The 17,835-nt window shown below is 41.3% G+C and overlaps 3 protein-coding genes across 6 annotated transcripts in view; 2 read left to right on the top strand and 1 right to left on the bottom strand.

The window, feature by feature from the left end:
• LOC147322380 (disco-interacting protein 2 homolog C-like) overlaps positions 1 to 3,982 on the top strand; it is a 77,492-nt gene extending 73,510 nt beyond the window's left edge. For all 3 annotated transcript variants that reach the window (XM_086306816.1, XM_086306817.1, XM_086306815.1), the window contains one exon: positions 218 to 3,982. In XM_086306816.1, the coding sequence (XP_086162942.1) occupies positions 218 to 470 (253 nt within the window). In that variant the 3' untranslated portion in view covers positions 471 to 3,982. The remainder of the gene's footprint in view (positions 1 to 217) is intronic.
• Positions 3,983 to 6,249: 2,267 nt separating this feature from the next.
• Positions 6,250 to 7,792, bottom strand: LOC147322379 (uncharacterized). Its single transcript, XM_086305045.1, has 4 exons — positions 7,461 to 7,792; positions 7,054 to 7,336; positions 6,774 to 6,920; positions 6,250 to 6,672 (listed from the first exon to the last, which is right to left on the bottom strand). The coding sequence occupies exons 1-4, from the start codon at positions 7,790 to 7,792 to the stop codon at positions 6,250 to 6,252; spliced, it is 1,185 nt and encodes a 394-aa protein (XP_086161171.1).
• A 2,411-nt stretch (positions 7,793 to 10,203) lies between these two features.
• LOC147322378 (vasoactive intestinal polypeptide receptor 2-like) overlaps positions 10,204 to 17,835 on the top strand; it is a 51,342-nt gene continuing 43,710 nt past the window's right edge. For both annotated transcript variants that reach the window (XM_086306812.1, XM_086306814.1), the window contains exon 1: positions 10,204 to 10,664. In XM_086306812.1, coding sequence (XP_086162938.1) covers positions 10,608 to 10,664 — 57 coding nt within the window. In that variant the 5' untranslated portion in view covers positions 10,204 to 10,607. The remainder of the gene's footprint in view (positions 10,665 to 17,835) is intronic.

Here is a 17,835-nt window from a genome sequence, read left to right as displayed (position 1 = left end):
AGTTTTTCTTCCCTCAAGTGGCTGAAAAGGGAATGAAAGGAAAATTCTGTTTCGTTCAGCCTGTTTGTTTTTCAGTCATGTGATTCTCTGTAGAGCTCCAGAAAAATGAGGCGTGGCACGTGGCCTTATTTACACACAGCATTTCTACTTTAATGCAGCTTTGAATTGAGAAACCACTCCAGATGTTACACTTCCTGCACGTCTCTGTCTCCATCAGTGCGGTCTTCCCCTGGACCAACCTGTTGGTGGTGGTGGTGGAGCTGGAGGGCTCTGAGCAGGAAGCCCTGGACCTTGTTCCCATGGTGACAAAGGCGGTGCTGGAAGAGCACTACCTGATCGTGGGCGTGGTCGTGGTGACGGACATCGGCGTCATCCCCATCAACTCCCGCGGCGAGAAACAGCGCATGCACCTCCGCGACGGCTTCTTACAAGACCAGCTAGACCCCATCTACGTGGCCTACAACATGTAGCCTGAGTGTGTGCGCGCGTGTGTGTCTGTGTGTGTTTAAGAGAGAGCGAGCATGCGTTTGTATGCTGTGCATTTCGCCGTTGTTGTTCATTTATTTCCCAGAATCAAGATGTACTGTATTTTTGAACCTGCATATGGTGTGGTCTTAAGTCGTCTGTTTTCTTTCTAGTCGTGTTGTGCTGGTTGATTGATTGATCGGTTGGTTGCTCAGTGGTGTTGCGACCATTTTTACACCCCCGCTTGACCTCGTGACCGTTACCAGGAGCTCGTCACTGTAGAAAGCCTTAGGGGAACACTGTGTAGGGGGCGCCGGCTCCCACCGTCACACCGCGTGTCGTTTTAGGAGGTAAACGTAGAGCGAGAGAAGTACTAGAGCCTGTACCTGTCATCATGTTTTACCGGTTGAATTAAAAAAATCCTGGATTTGTGGTATTATTTCAAATTAGAGCAGGGGCAGCCAGATTATTGTAAAAATATAAATATTGTACATAGACATAATAATCTATATGGAGAGGTACTTAAAACACAATGAGGTGTAGTAGCCCCTTTATGCAGCTCTCTCCGCCCACACCCTCTGCGCGTGTGTGTGTGAAGACTGTGTGTGTGTGTCTCTGTGTTCATGTGTGCAACAGGGACATTTTATGTCGTTTCAATGTGAATCAAACACTGATTTTAAACAGATTTTTATCCTGAGACGATCAAAGAAGAGACATTTATGTGGAGACTGGAAACACACTGAAGACATCCAAAAAACGGAGAGAAATTCAGTGGCTGTGCGCGTTTCGGTGTCCAAAGTCTGAGAAAAAAATACACCGATTTATCTTTTTTGGATCTAGTTAAGAAAGATTTGCGTCTTTTTATCTTGTGACCTTTCTGGCTAAAAAGAAAATACCACAAATGCAATTTTAGCAGCTTTCTATAAAGTGTCTCATTTAAAGCAAACGTGCGGCAAATTTTGTAACATGCACATTAAACGTCTATGATCATCTTAGCTGTCAACCAGTCCTTCAGTTACCTTCCTGAATTACTTGCAGTCCCTATAGCACCCAAAGCATGTCAAGCAAAGTGCACTGTGTGAATATCAAAGAAATGTTGTTATTATTATCGTTATTTAAAGGGAGTTTAAGGGAAAACTGTGCATCATGTCAAAGACAACAGCATCAAGGTGTTGCTGCAGCAATTTTACATTTACTACCTTCTGACCAGCGGCCAGCAAGACTCAAAGGAAACATTCATTATCTGTAATATTATTATTATTATTATTATTATTTTCAAACTGACCAAATTTGTATGGGACACAAAAAATATGCCAAAACAAATAAACGAATAAATAAAATGTGAGATTTAATACAGCGAAAAGAAATTTTATGAAATTTTTAATTTTCAAAAAACTCAAAAATAAATTAGTAATATGCAGAAAAGCAAGACAAAGCATAGAAATGATAAATAAAGTGGAAAATTCTAACGGAAACGTAAATTAATTGAAGAATTCAAACAGAAATTGAATATGCAGGTGAATAAACATAGAAACAAGTTTATGACGATGTAATAAAGACGATAAAATTCAACCTTTTTATTAGGTTTAATCTCATATTAATTCATTTTTGAGATACTGTTTTATTTTTGACTTTGGCAGCTTTTGTCCTTCATATGTCCCATATGAACTGGCACACGATGGCTAATGACAGAAATTGGATGAACATAACAAAATATATATGATTTTGGCAGCTTTGGATGGAGACAGGTGTTTGTTTTTGAAGGTATCTTTGGTCCTCCATGTAAAGAAAATGGATAATTGTAAAAAATAATTGTGGCTCTCCATACATATGAACGGTTAAATGGATTGAAAAAAAATGTGCTGCATAAAATATCCTTCTCCTGACATTTATAATGAAATCCACACACGTCCTCGGGCCTTTTTTTAATGAACGAATGTGCAAACTTGGGAGACAATAATCACTCTCAATCACAAAGTAAACACTTCTCCGTCTTATTGCCAAAAAAGACGGGTGCACCCAATCATTAGTGCGGGTAATAAATCAAGTAGCTGCTTGCTGTCTGGGGAAGTAAATGCGGATGTAGCTGCAGTAACATCTGGAGTCTGTTGGGACGAAGGGAACTCCAGATAAAGTTTACATAGAAAAGCTCCTATTGTAGCAATAATCCCCCAGGGACGTTCTTTACCGCAGGGATTCAGCTGCTGCCTGTGTGCACTCTACACATATGGGATAATTATGTTTAATGATTGTTCCAGTATTATAATCTCCCAACTTTAAACATCAGACACACAGCTGTGTAACCTCTGTATGTCGTGGAATTCCCAAAGCTTTTTCAGGCCGGCTACATCACAGAAAACAAGAACGAAGTCTAAACAGACTTTTAGTGTTTTTTATTGAGTGTAAACTGAATGAACTGAGAGGAAACATGGATCTAATGTGTTTATGGCCAAACTGAAATGTTACTGTGTTGTTGTCTGTGTTAAAGTCGTCGCTCAAAGTACGATTACAAAATAACTCTGCCTCTGTACAACACCACAGTAGATCCTGCTGTAAATGTGATGCAGACGATATATGTTTAATATGAGCGTCCACCAGTGTTTGGCAGCAAGTGCAGAATTAATAATATATCAGACAACAAACATTTCCACAAGTTAACAGCTCAAAAAAGGAAAGTAAGGAGTCCCACAGCAGAGTGAAGAATCCCTGGCAGAGAACGTCCTCGGAGCTTTGGTACAACAGCTACCACCTGATGTGCACTGACTTAGACACTTCCTCATATGTACTGAGGGTATATAAGATTTAAAGACAGATAGTTTAATAACTCTATGAAAAGCTTTTAAAATAATCTATATCAGTTCACGCCGAGACTCTTGGCTAACTGTGACCTATGGAAGCGTTGAAACCTGCGAGACACTCCGCAGGTTGTATAAAAGGTTTTATTCAGAGCGTTGCCGTTGTTTAGAGGAAACAGTGAAGCGTCGTTTGTTTACATCCCCGTGGCTGAATCACGTGTGACATCATCTCTTCGCTCTTCTTCTTTGTTTCACTTTGAGTTTTCTCATCAGTTTTCCTCCACGTGTTTATGAGCAGAAAACTTATTTTTATGCATATCAGAAGTTGCTTAGCGCTTGTTTGGATAACTTAGCAGTTTGGGTTTGTTAGTAGCAGCGTAGCGGTCATGTTTCAGTCCCTGGGTGTGTGTGTGTGTGTGTGTGTGTGTGTGTGTGTGTGTGTGTGTGTGTGTGTGAGGTGGATAATGTAGATCAAGACGGAAACCCCATCAGAAACTCGGAGGACTCATCTCGGGGATTGATGGGAGGGAGACTGCATGGTGTGTGTGTCTGGGTGTGTGTGTGTATATTGTATGTAAATAGTGTTGATTTTGTACGGTACAAGTGTGTGTGTGACTTGTTTTGTACACATGATAAAAAGATTAAATGACACTTTTATAAGAGCCTGCTACTGGCTCACCGTCACACTATACAGTGCAATAAAGTGCTTTGATTGGCTAAAACTCAGACTCGGGTTGTTATTATTTGTCTGTACAAACTCTTCACTCGTTAGTTAAAGAAAAAGCCAGATGTCTTACTTTCCTCACATCATCACACTATAACTAAAAGTCAGTTAAGCTTCAGCCTCTCCAGGAAACATAAACCATTAGCAGGTGGTGGGAGCAGACTTCTCTCTTCATCCCTCCCAGCTGATTTTTTTCAGGTTTGACTTTTTCATAATGTCTTTGTTACCGCTGGTAACACGAGGCACTACCTGCAGCCTGTTCAAGTAGCTCAGATGATCCAGCTCCTCCGGGATGGCCTCCAGCCTCGAGCGCGTGGAGGAGGCCGCAGCAGACGGGCTGTAGAAGGCCATCAGCCCGGTATCTGCCCCACCACAGCTGCCTGCTAATCTTTTCAGCTTAAACTCGGCTTCTGAAATGTGTGTTCGTCTTATTTGGATGGATGATGGGTTGTGATCTGTGTCGTTACAGTTCCGTATTTTAATTTTATTTCATTTTTAGTTTTTGTTTTCTATCAATTTCAAGTTCAGTTAGTTTCCAGAGTCTGTTGCACTTTAGTCTTTAGTGTCAGTGTTAGTTTTAGTCTTTATGATTACTGTTATGGGGGTCAAACTCATAAAGACTTAACCTAAACTCTAGCCACATTTTATTTCAGCTAGTTTAAGAAGTTCACAAAATTATTTATTTCTTTGTTCAATTTTATTGTAGTTAACTAAAATGTTTTTTTTTCACTTCTAGTTTTAGTTTTTAGTTAACTGAAATAACCTTGTTTGGCTGGTGGGGCTGATTTTTGCTTCCTCCTCTTTAAGGTCATAAGTATCAGAAGCTTCCATCTATTAAAGGAAATGACTTCACCTGCTTGGCAGTTTGTTTACGCTGGTTTTCTTCCAGCCTGGCTCTGTCTCTCTCCTCCTGGAAGGTTGGTGCCTCTCAACCACCCAGCTTGGTTTTCATTTGCTTTGCTTTGATTGTTTTGTAGTTATCGAGAAGCTTTTAGGTTAGCTCCTAGTTACCATTCCTTCAGTTTTTCTTTGAATGCCATTAAGAAGTTTTGAGTTAGTGAAAATTATCACTGTGTGGTTATACATGCTCTGTTATGTCTGAAATGAGCCGGGCATAACAGGGTAGATGTGGACAGATTGAGGACTTTGTGTTATTGTTGCCAGCTGCTATTTCTTGCAAATCTCTGAAGCTTTGGGCAGTTATGTCTGAAACTCACCTGGTTTCTGGAACAGGGCTCAGATTTCAGTGTGCGCGTACTTATTCTCTTTAAAACAAGTATGAGCATCAAAATAAAGGTTTTATCCAAGAAAAGAGACCGAAGGAAATATGAAAGTAATGCAGAAAAAACTACTGAAAAATAAACATTTTTGATACCAAGCCATGTATTCTGCAACTGTTTTGTTTGTTTGAAGACCCTGTGATCTTCACTGTCTTGAGGGAAAAAAATGTTGTCCTTCTTTCTCTCGTCTCCATCTTTCCCAGAGGTTTAGCAGATTTGGGTTTCTTGGCTCAGTCGCCAGCTTCCTCTTACTCACTCAGATTATTAGCTGTAAACAGTATTTAAAGAAGAAAAACTTATGGACAAACAGAGTAGAACTTCAATATAAACCTGTTTCTAATTTCTGTCCTCTCGATCTGATCCAACATTGTAATCAGTGAAATCTTCTCTGAGGATTTAGAGTCAGAAATGACAAAATGATGTGTGGGGTCGACGACGGTGCTGATGGATGGGGTTTCCTCCCCTGTTCCTCCAGCACGTTACAGTTTTTCTCAAATGCTAAAACACATGTCACAAACGTTACCACCAGGTCCCCCAATGTCCAAACACAACACCCTTCTCTAAAGCTACATAAACACAACCACACCTTCCCACTGCAAAACTCAAACTCCCACACCAAGAGAGCAGCTCGAAGCTGTCAAAACTGTAAACACTATACACAGCATTACACACTACAGCAAAACAATTGAAAACACAATGCTCAATTTGTGAGAAGGTTCTTTGGTTCATAACTGCCAATGCATATTTTTATAGACTGTACAGTAACGGATCATCATAGAACCCTGCAGAGGATTAGGCATTTAGATTTGTGAGTTTCACATGAAGACTATAAATCTATAAAAACATCCTGCATGTACGTACACTACTGTAACACAACTCAATGCAAAAACAGAATCTATCGCACACAACAGTACTCTTGGAAACACGATCAGGGTGTGAAGTCTTTTTTATTGTCTACACGGTCATTTTACAGTATTACACACAGTCACTGTGCGGCATCATGTCGCCGAGCTGCATTGGGCCACATCACCTCATCCACATCACAGGCTATATTGTCCCTTGCTAGGCACCGCGGGAAAAATGCCCTGGAATGGCGAATCCATCCCCGGAAGGCCTCCACTGGGATGTCAGCACAGGCCAGCTCCATTGCCCGTACGAGGTTCTCTCTTGTGTATGGCTGTCTGTCATACACCTTCCATCTCCATGATGAGAAGAACTCCTCTATAGGGTTCAGGAAAGGGGAGTAGGGAGGCAGACAGACGTTTAAAAAGTGGTCACTGTTGGTGGTGAACCACTCTCTGATTTGGTGTGTTTTGTGGAAGCGGACGTTGTCCCAAATGATCACATACATGTGATGTGCTAGCCTAGGATGGTGTTGTTGACGGTCCAGGAGGATGTCTTTTAGCTCCTCTAGGAAGGTGAGGAGACGTTGGGTGTTGTAAGACCCAAGGACAGCATGCCGGTGGACAAGCCCCTCCGTACCCATAGCTGCACAAAGAGTAATATTACCCCCCCCCGTTGGCCAGGAACCTCAGTGATGGCTCTTTGGCCAATGATGTTACGGCCTCTTCGCCTTCGTTTCTGGAGGTTGAAGCCAGCCTCATCCAGGAAGAGGTACTCATGGGGTCTGGCCATCGCGTCCAACTGCATTATCCTCTGTGAACATGGAAAAGCGTAAAGGTGTTCAGAACAGTCAATCAGGTAGCACAGTATTGTCCAGAAGTAATGTAGGCCACTAAGCAACACAGTATGTCCACTAACTGTACTGTGGACATGGATGTATACGTACTTGCACATACTCGTAACGTTGTCCTATGTGTTGCGCAGAGTTGCGCTCAAAGGGAACCCTGTAGACCTGTTTCATCCTTATCTGTTGGCGCCGGAGAACTCGGTCTATTGTGGACACGCTGACAGCATCAATGTTCTCAAAGTTTACATTATCTGCAATGACTTTGTCTCTGATCTCTCGGAGTCTAATGCAGTTGTTCTCACGGACCATATCTGCAATGAGGGTTTCTTGTGCCGCTGTGAATATGGCAACCCTCCCACCTCTATGTGGCATTCTTTCAGCTCTAAAGAAAGAAACATGTGTTGTCAATTGACTGATTTATATGTAAAACTACATGTAAAGTAACAGACCACTTTCACAGGCCTGTAAAACTGTAGTGTGACAAAGAAAGCAATAGCGTACTATACCTGTTGTGTTGTCTAAATGCCTTGATAATGGTGGCCACGGTGGACCTACTCAGGTTTGGATGTACTCTTCGTCCCGCTTCAGCCATTGTCATGCCATGGACAATGACATGATCAATTACTGTTGCTCGCATATCATCTGTTATGATGGTGCGAGGTTGTCTTCTTCTCCCACCTGGACCTTCTCCTCTCTCTTGTTGGCCTCCTTCTCTTCCTCCTCTACTCCGAACTCCTCTTCTTCTTAGGCCTTCACCTCTTCCTCCTCTGATCTCAACCCCTCTTCCTCTTTGGCCTGCAGCTCTTCTCCTTCCGCACGCTCGAATGCCTTCATCCATTGTGATTGTTTGGCATCTTCACCAAACTATGCTTTCATAGGTGGGGTCACATCATTAGCAACAGGTGTCTTCAATTTTGAGTCATTGTGTGTAGTGACTGACGCCAGGTGTGTTCCCTGTTTTCACAGATTGGTGACTGTGGCAAGCATTTTGCATCACATGGGCTTTCATTTGAGAATATGAGCAGAGTTGTTTTGCAACATGTGTTTTAGCAAGGAAAAATGTGTTTAGATTTATGAGTACAGAGGGTTGTGTTTTGTGAATTGTGTCTTCATGTGACATGTGTTTATGGTACTGGAATATGGTGGCTACATTTAGTAAATGTATTTAGACTACTGGTCATTTGGGTTACAGGATTGGCTTTTGTGTTTTAACATTTGAGAAAAACTGTAAAGTCCATGCGAGGCTGAGTTGGTTTATTTTGCCCTGTAAATAGTTGCACAAACAGTCAGTGGGAAAAAGCTCATTACTCCCAAAGGAAAACACATTTAGTGGATGCAGGTTTAACCTCCAAAGGCCTGAGAATTCAAAGGGACAGCTCACCACCAAAATCAGATTCACATATTTTTTTCCCCTGGACCATCCACCCATTTTCTGCTGCTTACACAGGTTTCAGACTTTCTCCAGCCACTTCCTCCAGCTCTTGATGGGACACCCATGAGCCCACCTGAGAGACATAATCTGTCCAGCTTGTCCTTGGTCTGCTTTAGGCTCTGCTCCTTATGGGATGTAAGGGAGGTGTCAGCATCCTAATCAGATCATGCCGTAAATCAACCCCCCTCAACTTTTTCCACTGGACTTTAGAGTCGTTTATCTTCTGATATTTTTTTGGTGTCAGCTGCCAAGTTTTTGAGAGGGCTGCATTTTTATTACACAACCTAATGACATTTCTTTTGAGTTTTTTAACCCTGGAGAACCAATGGGGTCAAATTTGACCCCATTGGTTTCCCTAGAAAACCAATGGGGTCGGCTCTGACCCCATTGGTTCTCCAGGGTTAAAGTAAATAATATTAGTAAATAATACACATATGTAATATCAATAATAGCATAACATAAATAATATCAGAGAATAAGTAAATAATAGTTAATCACATTTGGGAAAGTTTATTTAACTATCAATTTAGAATGTATTAACAATTGTTATTATAAAGTGCTGCGTTGCATTAAGAATGCTTTTCACGGGACAGTGTGGATGAAGAAGGATTAATGGGATTAAAAAAGTAAAAGCAGTTGTGAGACAGATGTTTATCTTCTAAAATTCAAAGGCAAACTGAAAGCATGTAATCCCTGATGTGAAAGACGACAGGCCTCATGCATTTGTCCTATGAGCAACTGATCTTCAGAAACTTTTTCCAGAGCGACACAATGGAGCACAAGTTAACGGTGGTCTTTGCTCGTTTAGAGAGAGTGCCTGTATGTATTTTTTCCTTTTAGACATTGCAAAAGTTTGTAAATGAAGCGACTGACGGAGCCCTCGGGTCTACGAGCATCCAGCTGGCAAACTAGCGTCACATTCTATTATTGTGTAAGATGATCGGTTTTTAGCGCCTTTAAAATGTTTCAAACTTATTCTGAAAATCATGATGCAAAGACGTCAGATTTCAATTTTAAAATTCTGTTAAAAGCCTTTGTCTTTAGTCTCGTCTTTCCTCGCGAGAAGATTCGTTTAAACTCATTTTTGCTCGATTGAGTCATTAAACGAAAACGAAATTTTGTCCTTAGTGGATCCATTTAAAGGAGCTGCTTTTTTTAGACATCTGTAAAATTAGTATGTTACATTACCATTCAGTTTGAGGGTTACAACAGAAAATTATATATTTATTGCTCACGGGGTATCAGATGGGATTATTTTAACAAACCATTAACATTTTGGCTGATAACTATTTTATTCTCCTGTAACTTTACTATATAAAGAGCTAAATCCTTCAAAGTTTCAGGAGTAATGCGTCATAATAAGAAGTGTTTGTGAACGAAAAATCAGCAATGTGGGATACTGTTTGTCCGTGATTTACACAGGGGGAACAAATTGTGGCAGGATCAGCCTGATATTATTTGTATCCCACTATAACTTCGTTGTATAAAGAGCTAACATCTCAAAAATGTCAGGAGTAGTTAGTCATTATAAGAAGTGTTTGTAAACTAAAAATCAACAATGTGGGATACTGTTTGTCCGTGACTTGGACAGTCCAGCGTGTGCTCCCGACGCAAGGGAAACAAATTCTGTTGGGGATACCTAGTTTGGCACAACACCTGTCGGCAGTGGTTTCCACATCCACAGGAGGTCGCTGTTCGCTTTCAATATCAACACTCACTAGAAAGCGCCTTCAGATTGTTGCTGCTTGTGCTCGCGTTGGTTCAGAGACAAGCGAGGGACGTGTGACGGGGACGCGCTTTGCTTTGAACATGAACTGGGAGTGAACTCGGACCACCGCCTCACTGGAACTCGGATCACAGGACTAAACACACCGGGTTTCGGTCCCAACCTGCAGCGGATTCCTGCCAGTTTGGACCCTTCCAGCTGCGACTTTAGTGCCTTTATTTTTCTGCACATCGGGATAAACATTTACCTCAAACTTGCTCTTCTTTGGAAGACTTAAAAGTAATTGTTTCCTGCACCAAAGTGAGCCCCGCTTGTGTGCGCTGAATGAACCTGTGCGTAAAAGCGCGTGCAGCAAAGCGCCTCGCTCTCGATCTAAAGACTGAGGTTTGGTCACTTCTCATAACATACGTGCTTCCTGCAGAGGATGACAGTCAGATGAGCGCAGAGCTGCTGTTCAGGTGGGTTTAACCCTCCGCTGCTGGATGAGATGCCACCATGTCCTTTACGCACCGACTCGCTCTGCGCCTTCTCATCTTCATCTTCATCCTCACGGTCAGTGCTTCGCCTATTATCATTATTAATGCTTATTTTTCTTCAAATATCAATTGAATCAAAATGCTTTTTATGTTTTTATGACTGATTTTATGGTCTTAAAATATTACCGAGTTACCCAGTTGGCGGTTTGACGTGTTTTATCCCGTCATTGTGTTGGAATATCCATTAACTAGACGCACAGTGAGTTCATAAAGTCTAACAATGTATTTATCACCCACAATAAAATGACTTCACTGTTGTTTGGAACAAGGCTGTGACACGTTGGGAGATACCAGTCGAGCTCTGGGCATTGATCCAGGTCTGGGCATTGGTTTATTGATTAATTTCACAGTAATGTGTAATTAAAAGCTTCCTCAGCGCTCAGACAAACAGTGATTTAAATGTATTAAGACTGAACTCATGTGAGACCAGCTTTCAGTCCTCGGGTAAAAGTGTGCGTAATTAACTTTCATTTTACTTCACAAAGCCATGAGCAGGAAACGAGTGGAAGGTAAGCAACAGGAGTTTGTTTGGCAATGATTAAATAGAGCAGGGAATCAATGGGTACAGCAGACTGACTCTAACAAACCACCCGCAGAGCTGCAGCACACTGGCATATAGACTAAAGTCCATTTCTGTCCTTACAGGGACCATGAATGACCTTTTTGATGTCTATAAAGGGCAAATATATATTTCAGAGCAATATTAGGTGCAGATTTGCACATATTTTTTCTTTAGATTTTAAGGTGACTGTTTGTATTCAACAAACTACAACAAGACAAGTTTTACTATTCGAGTTAATAAGCAGTTCATAGATTAATTATTTTTGTATCCGAGTGGTTGCTGGGTCAGCGTTTGGCACGATCTCTCTGTGCCAGATTTGGTTTCCTCTGGGTGCTTTGATTCTCTCCCACAGACCAAACACATGCTTGTTACAGTAGGTTAACTGGTGACTCTAAAATGTTTTATGTGTGGATATTAGAATCTCCAAAACCTGTTCAGGGTTTATGCCACTCATGGGCTGAGTAGTTAAGAAAATACTCTGACAATTTTCTTTTTTGTGCAGAAGTTAGCGCTGTCACCTCTCAATCTGGATATTTGAACAGGTCACTCTTAAAAATGAGATTTACATGTTTAACTGAGGGTGAAAACCTGTCATGGTGCAGGAAAATCTGAACTTGGGCGTACAATACAGTATACAATATTTGCAGCCATGACTTTCACTTTTTTGAAATCAGTAAAAAATAATTTTCATCTCTCATGGAAAAGAACAGAATCTTCTCACTTCTTGATCCTCAGTCATGTATTTGGCACTCATTGCGCTTTAACTGCAGCTGATTAAACATCACACGATAAAGCAGCATTGTAACGTTTTCATTTGCAGGTTTCTCATTTGGCATTTTGTTTGACATAAATTATAGATTCACTTTATGGCTGCTGCTGCTTCTCCTGAGTTAATTTTTCATACTCATGCCTGAGTCACCCTCAGGCCTGTACATATAGACACTGAAGCCCAGGCCTCATTTATTAAAATGGGTCTTTGTGGGTTTGGATAAACCATCAGACACCTCAAGTGGATGATGTCCTTAAAAGTGTACGTCATTGAGGTGACATCAATGGTCCAAATGCACTCAAGTGAGAAACGGGATGATTTTTATTTTAAAGTGAGGGGAAAAAAAACTTTGTGTAAAAAAAAATACTCAAGTGAAGAGAGACAGTCTTTTCATTTTATATGTATTTCTCCAGAACTAGATGAATGACATTTTATCTGATCAGCATTGCAGCTGTTTCGGCAAAGCTCACTGATGCAAACATTTATTTCCAACCTTTCAAATGTGTGTCTAAGTTTTGTTTTCTGCTTGCATTTATTCCCAGACTTTGGACGATGACACAGGTCTGCTGTGTGTGTTGAATGACTTCTGCTTCCTGTATTGATCAGTCTGGCTGCTCTGTGTGCAAAAAAAAATGACAAGACTTTGGATGCAGGAGTTACTGCACACAACGTAATTTGCTGCTAACGTGTGAAAGCTGCAATTAAAAACATGCATTTGCAAACACAAAATCAGACATGTATCACATGGCATCTCTCACTGTGATGCATAAAGCTAAGCTGTGATAAACCCTTGTAATCGCCTCCTGTATTTGTACGTTTAACTGTCAGCGCTGCCTCGGGCGACTCTGCAGAGACAGTTGAACTGAAATCCTGCAGAGTGACGTCAGGAAATGGCACTTGTGTTTACGAACCACGCTTCTCTGTGAAGAAAGAGAGGTGTGTGTGTGTGTGTGTGTGTGTGTGTGTGTGTGTGTGTGTGTGTGTGTGTGTGTGTGTGTGTGGTGGGGCCCTCTCAGCTCAAACTGTTGCAGAAGGAGTGAAAAGGTCAGTGGCTTCTTCTGACCTTTGCAGACTACGGACAAGGTTAGCAGGGTTAGTCGATTGGCTGAAGCCGTGAGTTCTTCAAAAACTGCATCAGATGTATTTTTTTAAAATGCAGAAATGTTAATGTGTGTGTATAAATAAATAAAACAAAATAAAATAAAAATGCTGCTTTTCCACCTGACCCTCAGTCCCAGCTTTGAAGTTGGTTTCTTAGCATTTATCTGGTGGTGAGATCTGCACTTTGTGCACTTTGTGGTTGCACTTTATGGCTTACACAATGAGGGTCATGTTCATCCTGCATTATTAAAGCAGTTTATAGCCCAGCAGCTGACATGGTGTTGCACAGCTCACTGTGTAAGACACGGACTGCTGCAGCGTAAAGTTTAAGAGGTTTTTAACCAGAATTTCATCATAATTATAATTTTGGATAAAGTTGTTGCTTTTTTCCATCCAGTTTTGCTTTAAAGTCCTAATTTTTGTCTTACTTTATAAATCATCAGCAGTTTAGTTTCACCCCTGCTCAACACTACTTCACTTACTGCAAGCCTGAGCTGTTTCATCGTAAACTGGCTTCCTTTGGCTGGTTTAACTGATGATGGGTAAACCAGATGATTAAAGCAGCATTAGAAAAAGTACAGCAGTTTTCTGTCTACTTTTATATTGTAATAATATTTGGCCGTCACAAATTCCATGGCACAACATTTGAGAAATCACAGCTCTCGCTCATGCAATGTAAATATGTACTTAAGGGCTCTAAAGTTCCTTTATGCTTATGTTTCTATTGTTCCAACAGCATATTCACATGGAAATATAGTCACTGAAGTGCAAAGACTGGTAAATGACATAAATATATCAATATAAAATGTCATATTCAAGTTTCTTTAGCCTTCTTATCCTCACTGCTTCCCCTGCAAGCCACTTTGCAACCTACCCCGGTCCTTGTCCATGTCTTGTTCCATAAGGGACTTTCAGACTCCTCCCTGTAAACACATGAAAGTGTCTGAAAGGGTAAGAATAAAGCTGTAGCTTCAAATATAAAATACTGCAAATGAGTCCAGAGCTGCGTAGTCAGTGGACTAAATAGACAGACCTTTTTAAAACATACCCCTGACCTTGATGTGTTTAAATGTTCAGACACTTGAGTTCAGGCTTCTGTTTCAGAGCCGACTCGGCTGCTTTTACCGTTCTCAGCGAGCTGAATGAGTCTGACGTGGTGGAGTCAGGTCAGAGGAGGAGGAGGTTTGGGATTACAGACTGGTGGAGAAAAAAAAGCGTTCTTTTGTTTAGTTTAATCCAGAACATTTTATCCCTTACCTCGTAATGGATCTGTGTGTCTCTGTGTGTATTTGTGTGTATTAGTGCTTATTAGATGAAAGAGATTATGCTGTTTGTTTAGATGGCAATGGATTAAATAAGATTGTTTATCTTTTCCTTTTGCTTGTGTCTATTTATAGTTTGTTTGTTTTGAAAAGCAGGAAGTGAGAACAGGAAGGGCATAATCCAAATCTGTAGCCAAATTTCGAGTTGAAGAAAGCAGCACCTCCATCTGGAACATCGGGACTTTAAAACAATAGTAATGATGTCAATCTGAAACTGGAGGCCTGCACTGTGATGCAGCGTTTGAGGGCCTAAGTTATAAATTCAGGTTTAAAGCTGTTTTTTTTGATTGTGATCAAGGTGGTTCACTTCTTACCTACATGCAAACTTCACCTGCAGGCCTAACGTGCTTGATCACCATGACTGTGCAGATGCATTCAGATAGTACATGAAGCCACTGAGGTACTGAAAAGACTCGTCTTTTAGTGTTTTTATGAGGCAACAAGATTTAGATCCACTGACAAACGATAAGATAAGCAGGGCTTGAATTTGCTTGGAGCCCACCTCCTCCTCCTCTTTAAGGCTCTGTGTGGATTTGCCCTGTTAGCTTGATTTTACTGAACAGCTGCAGTGTCACAGCAGCAGGATCCACATTAAGAAAGGGCCTGTGTACATTTTAAGCAGGCGGTAACTTCATTAATTATTTACGCCTTCTAATGTGTTCCTGTGAAGTCACGTAGCCTTATTAACCCAAATGCTTTCCCACATAGCGACGAGCCGAGCTGCTGCACACATTTGCAGCTTCCACAGCAGGTTGAGGATGATCCAGGCACCATCAGACACCGTCAGAAATACCATTTAAGAACAGATTGTTTCATCTAACGCAAGGATGTCAAAGTCAATTTCAATCGTGGGCCACATGCATGCACAGCTACTTTGAAAAGTCCACTTTCCACAGTATGTATCAGTTTTTCTACATGACAGAGAAATGCTGCTGTGGTAACTGAAATCTGTTGGCTCTCTGGACCCACGGTAAAAAAACTAAATGTCTTTACTTGATAGTGTAAAAACAGGAAGCTCTATTTGTCATATTATTGTTTATTTATTGCACAGTTACTTTGGTGTATGATAAATAGCCATGGGAGAGGTTTTCTAGCTGTAGGAAAACCCTCCTTCTCATTTGTCAGTGCCAGATTACACCCAGATTATAGTCTTATTGTCATGGTCCTGGGTCATTTTGACCCAGTGTTCTTAGTTTTCCTGTGGTTTTGTATTTTGTTCCTTATGTTCATTGGATTGTTTGGTTTGGTATTTGGATCCCCCCTGTGTCCATGCTGTTATTGTGGTGTTTGTTCTGGTACCGTGTTCCCGTCCTTTGTGTTCTGTGTTCTCCTCATCCCCTCGTGTATTCATCCTTGTTCTCTGCCTCTCTGTGCTCATCTTTGTGTACTGTGTTGTGTTCAAGGTCCACATCTTGGTGTCAGTATTTTCAGGTTCGTGTCCTCCCCGCTCTGTCACGAGTAATTGTCCTCAGCTGTGTTCCCCGTGTGTTCCCACTTCCCTCATTACCTTCTGTGTATTTATGTCAAAGTATCCCTTTGTTCCGTGTTGCGTCGTCCCTCTAGGTTGTGTGCATTTCCCGTGTCTTCCCAGCGCCTCAGCTTTAGTTGCTCCCAGTGTAGTTTTGTATGACTTCTTATCTTCCTGTTAATAAAGACCTGCCTTTGAGTTCATCCCTGTGTGTCTCGAGCCGTGCATTTGGGTCCTCTCTCGCTTTCACGCAGCCGCCCCATGACACTTATAGTCTTTGCCGAGCTGATTCTGGATCCTGGGCCTTATGTTTGACAGCCTGGCTCTAGAGAACCTCGATATTAAGAATAGCTTTAGTTTAGACAGGATCTAATGGCTGCTGTTTTTTCTTTTGCTTTGTTGCTCAGTTGTTTAATGTGACTCTGGCAGTAACTTCCACAGAGAGTTTAAAAGAGGGACGTAGTCTCCATCATGTCATTTGTTAGTTAAGTCTAAAGTATTAAACTTGGACCTGAGCGTTTCCAACTCATGGACGTATAATTGATAGTTGATGATGAGCATTTCCTGGATGAGGTTTGCCATTCTAGGAGTCGGATATTTACTGTCTGACTCCTGGTATGAGGGAGAATGTAGGTTTAATGCACTTTACATCAGCTTTATGTAAACACAGTTTTTGAGCTTGTTTGCTTTTATTTTGATTAGATGGTGGAAAGAAGACAGGAAACTGGGAGATGCCCAGGGGCAAAACGTACAGTAAAAGGCCTTGAGGTAGACTTGAATATGGGCCTCTCCATTAGCCTTGTGGCATCTACTCAACCCAACGAACTATAGTGGCTCCCATTTTAACCCGATGTCCCAACCTTCTGCGTAACCTGAGAAATGTAACTGCATGTTGGGTCAATATCACAATGACTTGAATGCCGTGGACAGGTGTGGTGTAGGGGTAAAAGGAGTTTCTGGTTACTATATAAGTTAGGCTAGGTTACGTAGTTTGGTGGAAAAAGGCTAAATTTAGGCATTTAAATTTAATTTCAGACACATTATTCTGAAAATTCACCTGTTCAGCATTTCTTTGCACAACGATACTCAGCACAATCCACATTTAATGAAGACAAGTTGCGTGCAGTAAGGGTGAAGCCCCTTACTTCACTTAACAAGGACCGCCGCTCCTCTCACGTCCTTGTTTAGCACCTAATCATTCTGTAGCTGATTTCCTTTCCGTACTGGAATCGGCTCAAGTGATCGTTCATCTTATTTGATGCAGCTGTTGAGGCCTCTGTGCCTACATGTGTGGAAGTGTTGTTTGAAGTCTGAGTCTCTCCTTTGATGGGTCACTTAAAGACAGAAGGAAAGTGATGTTTGATTGGTGAGCATGATAGGTGATATCATGGTCAGGTTTTTGGCTAAAGACATTTTAGTGTGTGTGTGTGTGTGTGTGTGTGTGTGTGTATAAACAGACTGACAGATCTGAAACACTGTGCAGAGTGACCATAAATCCAAGTGTAAACAGACCTCCCAACACACACGCACATTCGCGGTATATCAGTGAATCAAGTTGACACATGAACTTGTTCTGTTTGAGTGTTTTTCTTTGTTCATGTTGCCCTTTGTGTACAGTCTGTTTGAGTGTGTGTCCATGGCTACCATCAGCTGTACCAGCACACACACTCACACATATGAGGGTTTGACGGTGGCAGCAGGAAAATGTGGGTTATGGTTCTCATTCAGTAGCACTCGAGTCGGCACAGTCAGTACGAACGAGGTGAGGCTAATTAATGAGGTTCAGATTGAAATCTGTTTTCAAAGGCAGCTTCTGTGCAACTGAACCAAACTGCAACCAAATACTTTTCAAATATATAAATGTATTTCTAATTTGTAGTTAATATCATAACTGCTTAAATTTGTTATTTTTTTCTCGAAGGTTTAACTAAAATTGAACTTTCCCCTTACTATAAAAACCCTTAT

This window comes from Aulonocara sp. 'chitande type north' Nkhata Bay, linkage group LG9, assembly GCF_057382095.1.
Source record: "Aulonocara sp. 'chitande type north' Nkhata Bay isolate Kocher_YH1m ecotype deep benthic linkage group LG9, A_spYH_male_GT1.1, whole genome shotgun sequence".
NCBI lineage: Eukaryota > Metazoa > Chordata > Actinopteri > Cichliformes > Cichlidae > Aulonocara > Aulonocara sp. 'chitande type north' Nkhata Bay.
This window is presented reverse-complemented; position numbering and strand designations above follow the sequence as displayed.

Coding starts and splice junctions, on each gene's coding strand:
- LOC147322379 (XM_086305045.1), bottom strand. CDS start 7,792: ATGGATGAAGGCATTCGAGCGTGCGGAAGGAGAAGAGCTGCAGGCCAA. Junction 7,337..7,460: donor GCATTTAGACAACACAACAG/GTATAGTACGCT, acceptor TTCTTTCTTTAG/AGCTGAAAGAATGCCACATA. Junction 6,921..7,053: donor AACGTTACGAGTATGTGCAA/GTACGTATACAT, acceptor CCATGTTCACAG/AGGATAATGCAGTTGGACGC.